Source organism: Calidris pugnax, unplaced genomic scaffold, assembly GCF_001431845.1.
Source record: "Calidris pugnax isolate Ruff unplaced genomic scaffold, ASM143184v1 scaffold44, whole genome shotgun sequence".
Taxonomy (NCBI): Eukaryota; Metazoa; Chordata; class Aves; order Charadriiformes; family Scolopacidae; genus Calidris; species Calidris pugnax.
Genome location: NW_015094506.1, coordinates 14298510 through 14317177, shown reverse-complemented (window position 1 = coordinate 14317177; position 18668 = coordinate 14298510). Strand labels below are relative to the sequence as shown.

The window sequence follows — 18668 nt, the reverse complement described above, 5'->3', positions numbered from 1 at the left end:
AATGTCTTCAGAGTGCCTCAGTTTCCCCTTTTTTGAGAACAAGGGGCTCTGACACATTTAAGTCCCACACCAAATGTGCCCATTTATGGATCTATAATTTTGGAACACTTCACTGTCCAGATGCATTGCATATGGGAGGCTGGGTATCTGGTTTCCATTCCAGGGACCAGGCAGTAAAATGCATATCATTTAGGCGCTTTGAGCCTTTGGCTAATTTCAAGTCTGTGAGTAATGGCTGGGACTATTCATATCCTTGACGCTAGACAAATGCTCAGGAGATTTACTACAATGTTAAATCGCAGTAACACAGTGGTCTCCAAGACAGAGCTTTTAGTCACAAACTCTCATTTTTCTTCACCTCATATCCTCATATATTGAGTTTTCTGTGCTTTTAAGTAATTATTTTTCTCCTTAAACCTTAAATTCATGGCCCAATTTACCTGTTATTTTACTCTGATAGTTTTGTCTTCAAATGAGACAGCTAAAATAAAATAATTTTGGAAGGCTGAATTTCTTTAACATCTTTCCCCAGACCATTTCAAAACGCTTTATGAAAAATAACCAAGCTTTTCAGTATGTCAAAGGCACTTGAATACTTAAAGGGAAATTGATTCTGACACAGCCCAAGTCTTTCTTCCCAACCCAGCATTCTCTTGTCCTGATTCATTCCTCCTCTCTCCCTCTCCTCTTACGCTAACCAAACTTCAACAATGTTTGATTCATACCTTTCTTTAACAGCTATATCTAACTGTAGACTATTTCTTCTAAAGACTTGATTACGCCATACTTCACATAGCGATCAAAACCTGTTTTCTTTCTTAAGTCCCTTTTTTTTTCTGTACCTCTTTATCTTTCTGGTCACCTACTACCTGTTCAATTTGCACTTTGTCATTCATTGAGCGAGTCTTATTTCTGCGGTATCTTTTTCTTTCCTTCTTTTAATGAGCTCCATTACAGTTCCATCTGAAACTTTTCATTCCAACATTTTTCTTCATTCCTTATTCTTCGGATTGCAAACCTGACTCTTTCTTTGCATGTATTTCCTTTTTGCTTGAATCAATAATCTGAAAATCAACTAGACTGGCTTTGAAGCAAATTTCTTTTTTCTTTCCATACCATTTTTCTTTTTGCTAATCAGTTCTACTTTTAGTTAAGAGAGTATCTCTTATCCTTGAACTTGTAGTGATGGAAAACACATTCTTCTTTTTCCCCCTGTTGAGTATGGTTTGGACATGAGACATCCAGAGGGCATCTCAAAAGCAGAAAAAGAGATGGGACTGTATAAAAGGGGAGAATGTCTACATCTATCACTGAATAAATTCTTTATCTTAACAGCATAATTTAAAGACTACGGCATGGGAGCTCTCATTGCCATTGTCTGCACTTTGTTGGGAAAAAATCAACAACAAAGAAATGTATTGATGCTGTTTTGAGACAAGAGTGTTTTAGTTAATGTTTTCACTCATTTAGTACAAAGTAACGATGAATACAGTACAGATGAAAGACACTGTTGTTCTGTCAGACTGAGTGAGCAATGTTTTACACTCTCTTTACCAAAAGGGTTAAATGGCTGCCCAAGGCATGTTTTAGGAGCCATACTACTTTTAACACACTATCAGATATCATAGCAGTTGCTTTCTTCAGAAGCACAGTCACAGGCTTGAGTCACTCCTCCAGCTGCTGTCCCTTCTTTGTGATCCTCGCTCTCCCCTCAGTTCTCATCTACTTCATTGCAACTTTCAGCATTTAGTGATGACAGCAGTGAGAAGCATTGAAGTCTACTATTAATATTAGTGTTTGTAATAATATTGTAGCCTGAGATTCTCTTATTCCACTAATTCATTTGCCAACTAATTAATTCTCTGATTTGAGGAATAAGAATGGCAAATAACAGGACATTTGAAAAAACATGTTAAAAAATTACAGATTTCAAAATATTGAATCAAGAAGCTGCTGCTTTCTCTCAAGGCCCAGAAGTGTATTACTTGGCACTGGGATATTGATAGTGTGTTGTTACTTTTACTAGTGTTATAGATTTGTCACATCTTTCTTCACTGGGATATAAAAAAATCAAATAATCTATGACAGCAGCTGAAGGTACAGAAGATTATTAAAGTTCTGAGTTTTAGCAAGACCATGATCATTCTGAAGTGTTCTGTCTTGGTAGAGAACAAAAATAAAGAGTTCTCCCCTGTTAAAAACTCTCAAACGTGCCATTTTACCAACACACATGAAATATGAGCACCATCCAGTGGCAAAGTAAGTAAATTACATCTTGCATTGTCAGTTTCCTCTTTTTTTTTTTTTTTCCCCTGAAGCCACAGAATCTAACTAGGCATTTACATTTCTATATTAAATTTCCTGCATTTTTTAAAACTGGCATAACTACATTTCTGCCAATTTCTCAAAGACTTTGTAGCAGCAGGAAGTACACTGCATCTCAGCTGAACAGTGTTAGTCTTTCATGTTGGGAATACAGTTAGGTATTCTGAGTATCTAAAACCCTTTTGCAAACACATCATTCTTTTCTCTGCTACTGCAATCACAAACAGAACTGATTTCTCCTGACTGGGACAAAATCACTGCTCCCCTTACACAAGTATGAGGAGTCAGCAGCCAACATGTATCTGCTGCTCCCTGAGAACAGGCTTATGATTGTTCAGCTTACTTTTTTTTTTACTTTTTTTTTTTTCTTTTTCATTCATTATCTCCTTTCTTCTTTGTCTCTTTTTTTTCCTTCTCTGCATGATACTCTGCAAGGTGTCAATAAAATTTTGATACATCAGAAAAGACTGAAAACAGGCAACAAGACACTGTAATCTGTCCCGCACTTCACTGAATTTGAGAACCTCTGTTGAAGAGCACGGAGGTAATGACATGGCCTTCACTTGTGCCATGCTGATGCTGACTGATTTTGTTATCTTTCTTTGGGGAAATCAGATCTCGCAAAGCATATTGGTTTCAGAAACCTTAGGCCTTCTGCGATAAATTATACTGGAAATGTATTTTCACTTTCCACACGGATGATTTTGTTCTTAGGGTATTTTTGATAGTATAAGACACAAATAGGATTTTCTTTAATTTTAAGCATGACTGCCTTTTCCAATGATCTTTTCCTTTTAAAAAAAAAAAGGCAAATTAACTGCGTTATGACTGACATGACATACAGACATTCTGGCTTTTAAGTAGATAAATATTTGAAACTCTCTACTCTTCTTCTTTTTATCCATAAGGACAGGAAGTAGCAACTTGCTCCCCTAGCTGAAGTACGAAAGCAGTGTGAATTCCCTTGGGTTCAACAGCAACTGTACAGGTAATTTCCTAATTTTCTTCAACAGCTCTTTCATTAATATCCAGGAACCTGGATGTTAACACTTTACAGCAATTACTTTTAATGTTTTTGCTTCAACAGCTCTTTCATTAATATGCAGGAACTTGGATGTTACACTTCACAGCAATTATTTTTAATGTTTTTTAACCTACACATTTAGCTATTTTTTGGACCAGTCCTGCTTCTTTCGGCCGAATAGGCAGTGCCTTCATTTTCAGCCCATCAGACTAAACCAGGCTAAAGGAACTTTTGCACTTCAGGGTGTTCAGTTGTGGCTGAGATCAAACTATGAATCAAGCATCCAGCAGTACTCAGGACATAACATTCTGAGCTTTCTCAAGCCTCAAAAATTTCATGAAGCTGAGGTGAGAAGTGCTAATTGGAGCTATTAAGTTGCAACCGACTGAGAAGCAGTGGCTTAAATGAGTGGAAAAATTTAAATACTCATTAAGATTGCTCAAGGAGACAGGCAAAGGGGCAGAAAGAAGGTATATATTCCCCAGTAGAACAATCTTCAGCAGTCTGCTTAAGTAGTATAAGTCCCCTTCATGATGCTTTAAACACAAGTAGCTATTGCACTTTGATAGTAAGACCTTGCTCACATTCTTTTTAACAGGTCTTGTGTAGCAGCAGATATTTGGCTATCACTTCACATTTAAAACTAGGGTCTATGTAACTAAAAGCACATGTTTCTACAGGCAAGAAGTCAGTAGCAACAGACACTTCTGCACTCTGTGGACCAGGCATAGAGGGGATGTATGACAACTACCCTGAACAGTCACTCACTTCAGAAGCCTGATATGATAGGATGGTAAAAATCTGCTGCTGCTTTGCAACATCAGGAATATTTTGTACATGCTTCCTCTGTGTCTCTAATACTGGTCCATTACACACATAGTATAAGCTGCTTAGATCACACCAGCTCTCTCCCATGTATTGTAATACGTGCATTTTAGAGAACTCTCTATTTTTTGTGCACAACTTCTATCAAATGTAAGGTAAGCCTTACAATTAAATATAGCTTTTGCTCAACTAATGCTTCTAGTTCAACTTTTTGGTCATGGGAAATAACTTCACAAGCTCCCAGGTTTGAAAGGGAAAATTATCTGGGATTATCCTCCCAAAGACAAAAGAGTTATCCCTGAGGAACGTTATCAGGCTGCCAAGATATTTTGATTTATTTCAGATTTTGCTCCTTTTAATTTGTTTGGCATAGCTTTTCCACATTGCCACGTCACAGCTGTACTCTTGAAGAGCACAGCTACAGTATGTGTTAGACCACCACTGTTCCCCACGTGGACGAGTAGAAGGCATTATCCTCCGGGGCCACCACTACCAGCATCCCAAATCAGCCTTCACAATTTTTTCCTCCCACATCAAAGGGCAAGAGCCAGGCAATGAATGATAGTCAGAGCTATGTAAGGGATCCGTTTCAGGTTTTGGCCTCTGAAACAGAGTATAACTAGAGTGACAGAGAGTAGGATAGTGAGACATCCATATCTGGTTATGATTCTGAGACTTGCGTTTGCCTCAAACGAATTTGAGCTAGGATGGGAGAGAATCATAGAAGGGAAAAAACTCAGTATATATTATAAGTGCACAGTTACAATAAGTGTATCGGGAAATAACAGAGAAATACCTTGTCAATCTCTTTATTCATTGGTTAAAATGTAATGCCATACAGTTCTTAACAATTACTGACTGAAAAAAATTATCTGCATAAAACAGAAGCAAAACTGAGACTAATTAAAAAAACCATCTTGCTTCAACTTTTGAAACGATTACATACAGAATAATATACATATTTACATTACAAGTATATTATATAAATATAATATATATGTAATCTTGTAACCACAATAAATATCAAGAAGGTCTTTTTAGGCACACAGCATAGAAAAAAATGCAGAATCTGCACAATCTTGGAGTGACTCACTCTTACATTGTTTTCACACTGAAAAAGCAAATATTTTACACAAAATATACAGCCACAGTTTATGCAGTCCCCAGTGAACAGGGAATCTTTCCTCGCCTTCCTGTAAGTCTACTCTTTGATTTTCTAATACTATTGCTCTATACAGCTATTACATAAGAAAATAGTTTGCAGGTTTGCTTTTTACTCAGCTAATAGCCTAAGTAATTATCAGTGCTAACAAAATAAGTACAGCATATCTACATAAGGTATATACAAGTGTTTGCACGAACATGGGTTTGGTGAGCTACTTCTGAGATAACTTTTACTACTGGGGAGTTAACCTCAAAGCATAAAAAAATGGATTTTCAATGATATTAACCTCAGAAATATTTTATCATTCAAGCAAGACCTGGGCTTCAGAAATAGAAAGCTTTAAATTTAGAAATTAATAAAAAAAACGAATTCTTTTGGCTATGCTGGAAGATGCAGGCTGCTATTGATTTTGAATGTGTTCCCTTCAGTAAAAATGAAAACCCAGAGAATTAATCCAAAGGGAGTTTTCTCAACCTGTATGTACAGTCATGACATTTTAAAGACTGCTGCTATGGAGCACCTGAGATCGCACCCTACTAAGTGGAGCTGACCACTTCTCGTAGGAGAGCCATGTTCAGTGAGAGAGGAGAAACAAACAGCATTTTGTTTTCTGCAGTTACAAATCAGACTCCGGCATATCAGGCATATCTGCCATCAGGTACCCAATACCATAACGTCCATTTGGAGCAGTGTCCAAAGTTGGTGACCCAGTCTGTTTTCGATAAATGTTTTTGCCAAAATTTGGAGATGGCACTTCACTTGGACTCTTCCCATGAATCAGACTTGTATTGTCCCCCTCCAGATTAACAGGTTCCTTTATTATCCGGCCTCTTTTGTAGGACACAGATGCCAAACTACCAGAGCTGTCATCAATAAGGTTGCAACGACGCACCATGAAGACTATTGGAACTGGCAGTATTGCCAACACCATCAGAGATATACAGACTATCATTCCCCACGTTGGGTAGCTGTGGAACTCTTCCGTAGCCTGAGCAATTAAAGAGAAAAACTATTAATACATCTTTACTTAACAAGAGCAAACCTACAGTCCTCACCAAGGCCTGCAGTTTTCAAACACATACTCATCTTTTTGTCACCCTGCACCCACAATGTGCAGGATCCAACTACGGATCTCAAATTTCAACAGTCATGGGAGATGTAGGACTGCTATCCCTCTGCCAGCAAGTAGGACCAAAACACTGTCCCACAGTTTCTGAGATGCTCAGAGCACTCTAGCAGAACCCAAAACAAGATTTTCACATTAGGCTTCCTGCTACATTTTTCTGTAGTTCTTCCCTGATGCTGTAAAGGATCTTCAGAAGAGACAAGTGTGCAGTGGTGTCTGTAACTGTGCTGGAAAATAAGTCCTTGTTCTGTAGGCTAATGGCTGGTCTAGTCAGGGACTGCCTCAGATACCCAGTGGAGTTGTTCCACTTTGTATAAACTTCACGTAATTCTACCACATTTCCTGGGGCAGTGACTGCACCCCACGCCTCTACTGCATCCTGGAATCATTGGCCAACAGACTCAGTTTGCCTAGAAGCAAAATTAACATTTAATTTTACACACAGAGAAGAATGGTATGTTTGGTATTTTACGGTATTTCTCTTTCTAATTTTTGAGTGTAAGAATCAAACATAACAAGAGCGCTCTTCTGAGAAGCCTGAGAAAGTAGTAGTGGCTGTCTGTAGTAAAGCCAACCTCTTTTGTAGCTAAACATACAATTTACCTGTCTTGGCTGTTAATTTTTTTTCCACTACCTAATTTCGACAATTGTCCATTCAGAAGGGTCCCCGAGATTAACTTCTCTGACATTTTTTCTGTATTTTGTATGACAAGCCTGCAGAAACAGCTGAGGGCTGATAAGCCTAGAAGCTAGCAGAACTCTTAGGAGTTACCTTGATTGAATCTCTTTTTGGAGCCAACACGCAGCACTGTTGACTCTGCTGTTCACACAGACAAGTTTTTTTGAAAATCAAACATTCTTATCAGCGACAGGTTTTAATGCAGCTCTTACCTACAATGTGATTTATGCTCCCAAAGGGGAAAATTTATGACATGGCTAATCTCAATATTTAATTCCACATAAAAAATTGATGTGATATCTGAAATGATTTATTCAGTGTTATCACCCAACTATTTTCTGCAGTAAAATAAAATTTAATGAAAGTGAACTTCTCCCACCCTTAAGAATTTCTTCAACATATATCAACAAACTAAAAGTTACAAAAAGCATGAAAGTTCATGTCAAGCAGTTATATTTCACAGCAGAACGACTCTAAAATTTAAAAATGGTTGGTTTTACATTAATGTTACTAGAGAAAAAAAAAACATGTCATCATTTATACTAATTTTTAATTTCTAATTGCAATTTTTTTGTCTTTTCATGTACTTCTGAAATACTTCGGATATGATCATTATGATGGTGATGGCATCTGTTATATACATACCATATCTTCAATCCAAGCGTTGTAACCAGGAGGACTTAATCCCATTTGGACAATGCTAGCTACCAGCAAACATAACAGTACTATAGGTGAAACATACTTCCACATGTAATAATAATACTGGCTTGGAGAAAACCCAAGCATATCCTTCAGATCCTCCATAAATCTGTGAAGGGAATAAAAGTTTATTGTTAGTGAGTACACAGAGATTTCAAGTACTATAATTGATATATAGCACCTAATTTGAGTGGACACACTGAAAAAAAATGCATGTATAGAAACGGCTGCAGTTTAATTGATGGGATGAAAAATAGAGCTTGTATTACTAGTTCAGAACAGATGAACAGGAGTTGCTACACAATGCAGTGACTTAGTAAACTGCTTGACGGACTGTGCTGGAAAGATTTTTAAACTCACCTTTCTTTTACAAAATTCTTTTTTACATCTTCTAATATTCTCTACAGGGTTGTTTACTGAGGCATGTGTCATTACTTCTGAGGACACATAAAACCAGCACATCTTACAGATTCTGCAAAATTATTTTCGAACCCACATGTTTGCTGCAGTGTAAAAAATAACTTTATGCATAAGCTATGGTTTACATCAAGTTGCTGAAGTAAAACTTTGTTAAGTTTTAAATCTGCCTCCCTATGGCTCAAAATTGCAAATTACGATATGAACAAAAGTCCTATTTTTGTATTCTTGAAGGAGCAGTATGTGGTTCCAGAGACAGTAGAAAAAGACAGAATATTTTTAGAGTTAATTCTTTTGGAGTGTGCACAAGCACTGATTCTGTTTTAACTCCCTTGTGGTCCCACTCCCTTTTGCAATGTGTGTCTCAAAAAAGCTCTTATAGCAATAAATATGTTTTCAGAGCTGTTGCACATGTGAAGGTACTGTCATATGAACTCTCAAAAAGATTTTTAAATGGTATAGTGTGGGGTATTCTATCCTTTGTTTACACCGCAACAATACACATCATTAAAAAGAAGATGAATTTACAGTTTGTGCCCTTTCTACATAGCCTTTTCTTTCTAGGATCTCCAGTTCCTCATCCAGTTAAGCATAACTCATTATTTTCACTTTAAAGTCTTTCATCATCTCCATCCTACTTATCCTCTTTTCAAAACTACCAAGCTCCTTTAGCACTGATCCCAGCACAGCAGGCTTTCCCTCCTGACTACAGGGATTCAAATGTTGTCTTTTTTTCTATCCTTTAGCTATAATCCCTTTGGATGCAATGGGTTTACCTTTTCTACCTGATCCAAGACAATGTGTCTAATAAGGTATATACATGGATCTTCATCTATGATTATGACCCCTTGGTGCTATCACAGCCAATAACAACCTGAGCTTGTCGATTCTGGCAGTTTTTGCAAACAAGAATGCTAGGTTCCTGAAGAAGGATATTCTGGAGAAATATACATCTAAATAAATATTAGGAATACTCCAGAGGGAGGCTCAGATGGCCATTACAAATGACAAATCTGGCTGTTAACCTTTCACTATATCCTGTCAGAATCCCTTCAGAAAACATGAATCAACTGCACTCTGATTTAGAAGCAAAGTACTACCCTATTTTAGCTATTCTAAAACACCGGCTTACTCAAAGGTATCTTGGTGACTTTTGATACGTCTACCTCCCTTCACAGTGGAATTCTACCTGAGTGGACATTGCCAACCTGATACCCAAGCCATTTGTTTCATCTTTTATTCTATGCGTAAAAACATCTACATGGTGTTTTCGTGTCTATGTGATCAACTATAGGATTATACATGTGGCCCAACTGGGAATTCTTCCTTAATGAGTAAGTAGATCAGGCACTACTTGCGTAGACAAGAAACAATGTCTGGAAACCATAAAATTGAATTTTCTTATTATAGTTTTATTTCATTATTGCAAGGGACTGGCTGATTACTCAGATTGAAAAAGTGAAAAGTCAAATGAAAACCCACCCATTCTATGTCACCCTTTGTACATGCAAAGGAATTACAGATGTTTAAATTACTTCAACATGCTAGTATAGCATACTCTGTTTTATTTGTGGATGGCATCAGTTATTTTTGATACAAGCTCTTCTATTCCTTAAAACACATTCTGGTGATTTCTGTCATAAGACATAAAAAACTAGAGGGACTGGATGGTCTTTTGTCTTCAGCCATCATTGACAGAAGGTCACTTATCTTCATTGTCAACTGTGCTGCTTCCAACTAAGTTTTGACCCTATTCTTTACTATCATTTCCTCTATTCCTGCTCTCTCAACTAATGCAAAGAACAATTAATTGCTACAATACTCCAAACTAAAACTAGCTCATAAACTGAAAATTCCTTATTGTTACCGTCACTGGAGTTTGCTTTGGTCCTCTCTCAGGCTGCCTGGAATACTGCAGATCTGTTCAGAATACTTACCCTCATCTGCTGCTTAGACCATGGTTATTACTTCCTGAAATCTTGCTGTCTTATTTTTATAACATTTCATCATACTTGTATATCCAGACTCCTATCTAACTCTCTAATTTTGCCTCTTTTACTGCATTTTCCTCTCTCTGGATCTGCTGCAACTGCTCTTTAGGTTTCACTATGCTGTCCTGATGCAGTGTATCTTGCTCAAAACCTGTCTTTAAAGACAGACTAGATTCATGTCCAGATTGACCACTATCTACTTACTTGTATTTATGTGTACAGCACAACTGCTTAGCGCAATGTAATTAAAACAGTAATAATTATTGTAATGAATAATGTTGATATGGACAGGTAAATACATCTCCTTGACTTACTTGTCTATTCCATAAATTCGTGTGACTGCAATATTCTCCAAAATGACAACAATAAGCAGGGGCAGAGTAGCTGAGTAGTCGTCAAACATCGTCACAAAATAATTTCCGGAGCGCTGCACAAAGATCAGTCCAATAAAAAATGCTACCAAGCAGCAGATCACTGGAGTAAAGGACAGAAATGTGAGCTATAATTATAACAAAGTTCCATAGACCAAAAAGGAAATAAAGAGAGTTCAAAACAGCAAAGATACACTTTAAAGCATTATTTTATATATTCAAAGTTGATAACACTTTCTTTTTTGACGGGGGTGTCTCGATTTTAAGAACATTTGGAATCCTACCTATTTCCTACATAAAAGAAAAGTTATGGAATTAGAACTAATTACTGGTAATGCCATATTACAACAGTGCTGATTAATTGTGCCTATTTCTGATTAAACATTTAACTTAATGTGAATGCAAGGCTAAAATTAACAGAACTGGTAAGCTAAACATCACACATCATGCTACTTAATCACTAGGTCACTTTTTGGAACTTAGAACTTAAAAGGATCAAAGTTTCAGACTATGATTCTAAAAAAACATAAAGGCTTTTCATAGATAATTCATATCACAAACTTCCATTAGGATCTATCTAAATGTACCCGTGCACTTAGCAACAATATTTCTGGCCTTTCTTTTGTTTAGGGACAACTCAAAATACTTATCTTGAATGCTAATTTTTTCCTACTGAATTCATCAAGAATAGGCCTGAATGCTTAAGTAGCCATGAAATAAGTCATATTTCAATAAACTGTAAAATCACTTGTAGGTTGAGCATTGGTAAGACTGATTCTCCCACTGGACGTGCCCTTTTCTGTTCCCCCACTGAGAACTTATGCTGAGGATACACCTAAGCAATCTAAAATTAGGTGAAATTAATCTGTGTCAAAATATAAAATATCTTTACAGAATATACCCATTGCATAAATCTCAGCTGATTGATTATTATCTATTAAAGTAGTGAAGACAATGACACTTTTTCAGATACTGTGGTATAAGACTTTCAACTTTGTAGTAATTACTGTTATAATGTCTTTCAGAGAGTAGAAAATTAGAATTAAAGAGATCATTACAAATCAATATGAATTCCTAACGCAAGACAACAAAACCAAAAGAACACAGATTAAATCTCCTCGACCTGAGTCTCATTTTTCACACTGAGTTTTGTTATGACTCTGAGAAAAGAATTTACACCATCAGAACAGTGTGCATGTGAATTTAGAAATCCTTGTTATTCTTATGTTCTCCCATTGTGTCTTACCATTACACCCAAAAATATGCATCTTTAGTAGTAAACTAGGGCTCTGGTATGTATAACTTCACACAATACTTGAACACAAAATAACTTTAAGCATATGAGTTAGTTTCCCTGAACTCAAGAGGGACTGAACTGGAACCCTAGTGCAAAAAGTTGCATATGTGCTCATACTTCTGTATAAATTGAAGATTTGTGGTTTTTAAGCACAAACTCTAGTGCAGGCATAATCCTCGTTAAATCCCACCCATACTGCATGAAGTATAACCCAGGCATTTCAATTTTCTAAGTTATTTATAAAAACATGACATCAAGCTGTAATCCTTTGAGTACAACTGAGTTTAGCAAAAATCATAGATGCATAACACTCAAAAAAATTACCAGAGGAAGGCAGTTCTTGAATATTCCTTTATTGTAATAGCTGGTCTTTTTTTCAAATGCAATAACAAGGAATTACTGTAAAATGTTCCATTACACCAGAGTAATGGCTATATATCATAGTACTTGCATATATGCTTAGGAAGAACAGCTAATTTCTAAATGTCTCACTGGTTATTCAGTAAGAATTTAAGAGCTGACAAAAATAAAAACAAAAAAACCAAACAAGTGCTCAATAGGTTAGGATCATAAAGATAAATCAGTTGATTTTTCTTTATGAATATATAGATTCTATAATCTAAGATTATATCTTGGATCTAGCAAAGCAAAAAAAAAAAAAAACCCCAACTCTTCTGTTAAATACTACTTATTAAGGTAAGGAGAGCAGTCAGGAAAGAGCAGTGCTCTCCTACAAAAGTATCGAAAAGAAATCCGAATTTGTGTATAACACATCAAGTTCCTTGCAGCTGTTCTGAAGATTTTCAGAAATCTAACTTTCACATTTTATTCTGATGCTCTATCTCAAAAAGAGAAATTGGTACAAGATCATCAGAGCTACACGAACAGGCTACACCTCAAATAACTTTGGGCATTTAAATAAAATATGTTTAAAAAAAGACTAGACATCTTGTTTAAGACCCTGTCCACATTCAACAACAAAAAATACATTCCTCTAGAGAGTAACTGTACTGATTTTGAACTTAATAAACATTTCATCATAAATTAAGATTTCATTTGGCTTACTTAGGAATAGTAATTTGCAATGTATTTTCATTCTTTCCTTTTCCTTTGTTTCCCTGGTACATGTCACAGGCTGGAACAGAAAGTATTCTGGAAGAGCTCAGAAGGCCTGACCATACAGAAACTTGTACCAGAAATCCTCTATTAAAATTTAAGCTCTAGGAAGATCCTGTTCTTGTAGCACTCAGGAAAAGATTCTATTTGCAGATATTAATGTGCCTGTGCATGGAAATACAATCTGGAATACAGTGATTTTACTGCTCTGTAAAATGTCAGCACTGAAATCTTTCATGTCAAAAAACAAGATTTCATAGTTTTAAAAAAAATTTTAGCTTGCTGCTCTAGTGAGAAAAGAAAGTTTGTGCAACTCACCAGTAAGAATTTCTTTCCTGACTTTGAAGGTATCAACAATAGGTGTGATGATGCCTTCAATGGTTCCAAACATACTTCCAAGTCCCAGATTTACCAGCATGAGGAAGAACATGACTGACCAGAAGGGAGAAGCAGGGAAGTGGGTCATTGCTTCGGTAAAGGCAATAAAAGCTAAACCTGTTCCTTGAACTGCCTGTCAGTGAGAAAAAATCCACGTTATTATTCATGCACAGTACGTTTCTTTTTTTTTTCCAGTGTGACAATCTGATTTTGGGCTTATGCAATGTCATTGATTAAATCCAGAAGTTAGAGTGGGAAGCTGCAATCTAATACATGATTCTCCCAAATCTGCAAACTTAATAGTATTTACTGAAATACTGTATTTGGCTAAGAATTTGTAACTTGACTGGTATTAATAACACACTTCTTCCTCTCTTTCCTTGATCATTTTCCAGGAGAGATATTATAAATGACTGCTACAAAATACACTCTGTTCTCTCTAGTAAGGATCTAAAGGACTTGGTTTCTATACCTATTTGTTTCAAATTTAAATGGCAGGAATAGCATATGAACTTTAAATGTCTAGGTCACCAATTTAACATTTTAGCTTCAGATACTACACTGCAACTACACCGAGGCCTGTTTAAAACTGGAAATCCCTCCGAAAAGGCTAGAAACATAACTCCTTTTAAAGATATGCATTACTGTAAAGATTTCAAATCAGGATGATAGTCATTAAGCAATTCTATAGTAAGTAAAGAATTTTTTTTTTACTTTTTAGTGAAGTAGCATATTAAAAAGTTGTATTTTAACATTAGAAGACATCAGTTTGAGATGTTGAATAGGTACACCTCTGTTCAGTCTTTGGAAAAATCCTCATGCTCAACTCTTCTAAAAGCCAGAACTTTAAAACCTCCCAAAGAGAGCAATATAATGATCAAGATATATTATAAATCAGTGAAGACTATACTGAGACATTGGTTGCAGAAGTCCTCAGGTGAGCTGGAATGCAACTCTGCACAGAACCATGTTTTCATATGGATCTCTGTAGGTTCACTGCTCATAGGTACACTGTACTGATACTCTGTGTAAATATACTTCACATTTTATTTCAGGCTCACAAATATTAATCCGTTCATAATCTCTGTATTTAAGACTTACTTATGACTCTCACCTTGTTAAGTTCATCTTCAATTTGACAAGATTTCAGACCGAGAGAATCAAACTCTTCTTCTTTAACTTTCTGAATAATGTCATAAACTAAATTGTAATCTTCTGCTGTAATGCTTGAGAAATTGATATGATGTGGGATCATATCCTGGCTCAGATTGCCTATTTTCAAAAGTTTTAAGATCTTCTCTGAATTTCTGTAAAACACAATAAAACAGAGAAATCAAACTCAATGACCTGTGTTAATTCATAAATGAAATATACCATAAAAATAATAAAAAAAGAAATGGATATTCATACTGGATAACACATTTTTCATTTATGATATTGGCTTTGAAGCCCAGAACTGCAAACACCACCAAAGTTGCCAGCACAGAAGTGAAAAAATTGATGAAGGACACCAGTACAGCATCAAAATGGCAGTTGTTGTCTCTCTTGTTGTAGCTTGAAAAGGCAATGACTCCACCAAATCCAAGCCCTAAGGCAAAGAACACCTGAGTAGCAGCTTCTCTCCAGACCTTGGGCTCCAGCATTATTTCAAGCTGTTTGAAATTAGATATAATATATGTCAGCTATAAAATGCATTTCTATTATATGAAAGACAACAGAATAAAATAAAAACACACAGGAAAACAAGCTACATCACAAAATGCTATATTCCACTACAAATGTATTTTCATTATGATATAATGAAAGCTGAATGTGACACCTAAAGTTGGGTGAACTTATGGTCCATAATTTCTATTTATTATATGATATAATCCTTAAAGAGAAACATGCTATACAGTATGTTCTCAACAGTGAGACACTACTGGAGCTATACGGTCACTGAAATAGTAGCTAGTTAAATTGAGAAATAAGAGACAACATCCATCTTTTACTTTTTTTTTTTAACAGTATTTACTGTTGGGTTTTTTTTTTTACATTGTATGTATCGACAGTTGTTAGAATCAAGATGTATTTTGGGAGTATCAACTCTCTTATAAATGCAGTAAGTATGTTGAAACTTGCTTTGTTGCTACTTTTCCAAAAAAAACCAAAACAAGTGATTATGAGATACGCATGCTTATATGGAATTCTACTACATGCAAATATGTAAAGCAAAATGCAACATATGAAATAAACGCTGGCCACCATAATCTGTATAGTCCATGAGTCAAATCTCCCTTAAGCCAGATGCCTTGAATTTACCTGAAGTTAAATGGGTCATGTATTTGAGGGATAACTAAGCCTCTTTATAAAATAACTGAACTGTATTGGTCAGATGATGATACTTCAAGAAATACAAAGTTATGAGTCATCATCTCTCTATCTTTCTCAGATTCTTCTAGATACTGCATCATAAGAAAGATGAACATGCAAGATTTAAACATTGGATTTTTGATTTAGTCTAGAAGATTTTAGGGAGAGACCTTTGAAATATAGGATCAACATTTCTGTTTTACAATATAAACACAGTTCTAATCAACTAGAAGAGAGAAACACAATCTTACTATGCCTTTATAGACTTGGCAGGCCAGTATGTTTTGAATTCCAACATAAAATTCTTTAAACTGAAGCTTTGATTTAAATAGCCTTCTTAAAAGCAAACTCTTTTCTTCACTTTTGCTTTTATACAGAAAGGGAACGCAAGAAGTATGGAGCTGATTCAGGGCCTCCATTCATTTAACAGTGAAAGACCTTACAACTGTGCATGTAATGATTTTTTTTTTTAACCCTAGGCTTACTGAAAACAGTAAAACTAAAAAGCATCAGCATAGATGCCAGTATCATTAGAATAACTGTCTTACTCTGAGGAAAAAAAAATCTGCTATTTTTGTGATAAGATTTTGAAAAACTTTCCAGTTTCCCATAAAAGTATAATACTTATGATTGGTAGCGATACCTTATTTATTCATTTATATATAGCAAAAATACAATACATATAGAAAAAAATAGATGTTTATGGCAATAAACTTGTTTCTGACTTACAATTTTTGTTATAATTACAACGCACACGTAGCTACTGCACATTGCTCGATCTGCCTGAATCACCAAGTCATGTCAGAGCTTTTCCACTAGAGGGAGCTCGAGGAATAATCTTAATTTTACCAAATCTGTCAATGTTTTAAGTATCGAAACACTTCTCTTTCTGCAATATACCACTTGGTATCATCCAAGGTAGTATGTTCTAAGATAAACACTGTGTAGCACTTCAAAATAAACTTGTAATTGATTTCCTATTATATTTCCTGTGAAATTCAGGGGGTCCTGTATTTAAGCTTCATAAAGTCCTACAGTTTCATTTCAGTAGTTGATTTCAGTGGGCTTTTCCTATGCCTTTCTTTAGCTTCTTCATAAGAGTTATTTAGAATCTCTGCTTTGTCCATCAATCACACCAAACAGAGAAATTATCCCCTTTTTCACTAGCCCTATGCTCTCACACCTGCACCAATGTGTGCCAGTCCTCTGCTGTGCTGACACAACTCTTCTGTGGGAATGTGTTGTGGTCAAAATGTCATTTGCTGAACTAATTGAGGCTGAAAAGATGTTCCCCCCGCTCCTTTCATGTCTATCTACCTGGACTGTTTTCAACCCAGACCAGTTTAGCAGTCCTTTTTATAGCCTGCCTGCCCAAATAAACTGTTAGCACAATGGAACGAATGGAAACAACAGGTGGGGGAGTCTGAATTCCCTCAGGTAGTCCAAATTAATGCTCAAGTACAGAAACAATCAGAGATTATAATGAAAATACTTCTGAAGGTTTATATTCACATATACTATATGTGACATACAGGCCCTGTAACCTCAAATTTAAACCACAATTTAAATTTTGAGATACAGAACTGGAAACCAGTAGAAGAAATGGAAAATAATTTTCCTTCGAGAACATTTATCTGAACCTTTGAAACAACTGCATAATTAAGTTAAAACGTAACTATAAAGTAAGCATCAGCTGCAAGCTATTTTAGATCTAACTCATGAAAGATGAAATAGTGAAGAGGTGCTGGTATTCAAGAGGAGTTTAAGTGTTAATGTTCCCTAAAGAAAGTATTAACACTGTGAATGAGAAACCAAATTATAACTTCAAGAGGTCTGTATTCCATCTTCCTCTTCACCAGCAAGCACTGCATCTCTCTGTTCCTCAGATTTTCCAAATTTGCCTGAGCAGCCTGCAAGCTCCTGCAGAACCTCAACTTTCTAAAGTGGTAACAGTGAGTGAAGCAGAGCACGACTGCACATCACAATGCAAGAAATAACAATGCCATAGCTAACAAGGGTCATTTTTATGGGATGACAGTCCTCCACAGATTCAAAACACCTGGAATCAAAACAACTGACAACACCCTGTCATCAGGCATTAGCCACTATGTGCTTTGATTTTAATCTTCTTATTTGGCTTTCATTTTTGAAAAATCAGTCTTGTTCTGCTCAACTGTATTGTGAAATGGACTTTCCAAGAAGTCCATTTCATAATACAATAGGAATCCCAGCATCATGCATTCCTAAGTATGGCTCTGACTACTCAAACATACTGTTCCTGTAGTATAGATGCAGTTACAAGCATTTGAGATGGGTGTGGGTAGAATTTAGATCTTCAGGCTAAACAATGATTCGTAACATCCCTTCTCACCTCTGTAGTTATAAAATTGAAAGTTCTGTAAGACACATAACCTGCTAAAAATTCGGACAGTAAAAAATGCATGTTTAGACCTGCTGCTAGCTTGGCATGACAACCATAAGAAACACGGTAAGGAAAGCTGAGTGGTGAGTATTTACATTACTTTAATACTAAAAGACAGGTCTCATGTACTTTGGGTTACTATGCAAATAGCTTTACTTTATTTCTAAAAAGAAGCAAATTCATCCTTTTTCAAAAGGGATAAGTTAATTATGCAAAGCCAAGACAATGTTCAAGTTAAGGCATTTCACTGTGACATCCCAGAACTAAGCATTTCAATCTTACAGAATGGCAAGATTTAAGATTAACTTCTCAGTATTTGTTGCTTTCTAAACATCCTGAATCCTGTAAATAGCACTGTCAGTTTCTTCTCTTTGCAAAGGCATCTAACTCTGGGAACCCTTCACCTAATGGAGGTAACGCTACAGACCCTTGGAACACTGAGAGCCTTTGGACCTTAGGGCTTGATATTATGCCTCTGAGG

The 18668-nt window shown here is 36.0% G+C and overlaps 1 protein-coding gene across 2 annotated transcripts in view; it reads right to left on the bottom strand.

Moving 5' to 3' along the window:
* Window positions 1–4967: 4967 nt before the first annotated feature.
* Window positions 4968–18668, bottom strand: part of SLC6A15 (solute carrier family 6 (neutral amino acid transporter), member 15) — a 32066-nt gene continuing 18365 nt past the window's right edge. The window contains exons 7-12 of one of the 2 annotated variants that reach the window (XM_014964260.1): window positions 14824–15065; window positions 14528–14720; window positions 13354–13546; window positions 10566–10725; window positions 7790–7952; window positions 4968–6327 (exon numbers count right to left, since the gene is read on the bottom strand). In XM_014964260.1, the coding sequence (XP_014819746.1) occupies window positions 5956–6327; window positions 7790–7952; window positions 10566–10725; window positions 13354–13546; window positions 14528–14720; window positions 14824–15065 (1323 nt within the window). In that variant the 3' untranslated portion in view covers window positions 4968–5955. The remainder of the gene's footprint in view (window positions 6328–7789; window positions 7953–10565; window positions 10726–13353; window positions 13547–14527; window positions 14721–14823; window positions 15066–18668) is intronic. The other variant, XM_014964259.1, reaches the window with a different exon arrangement.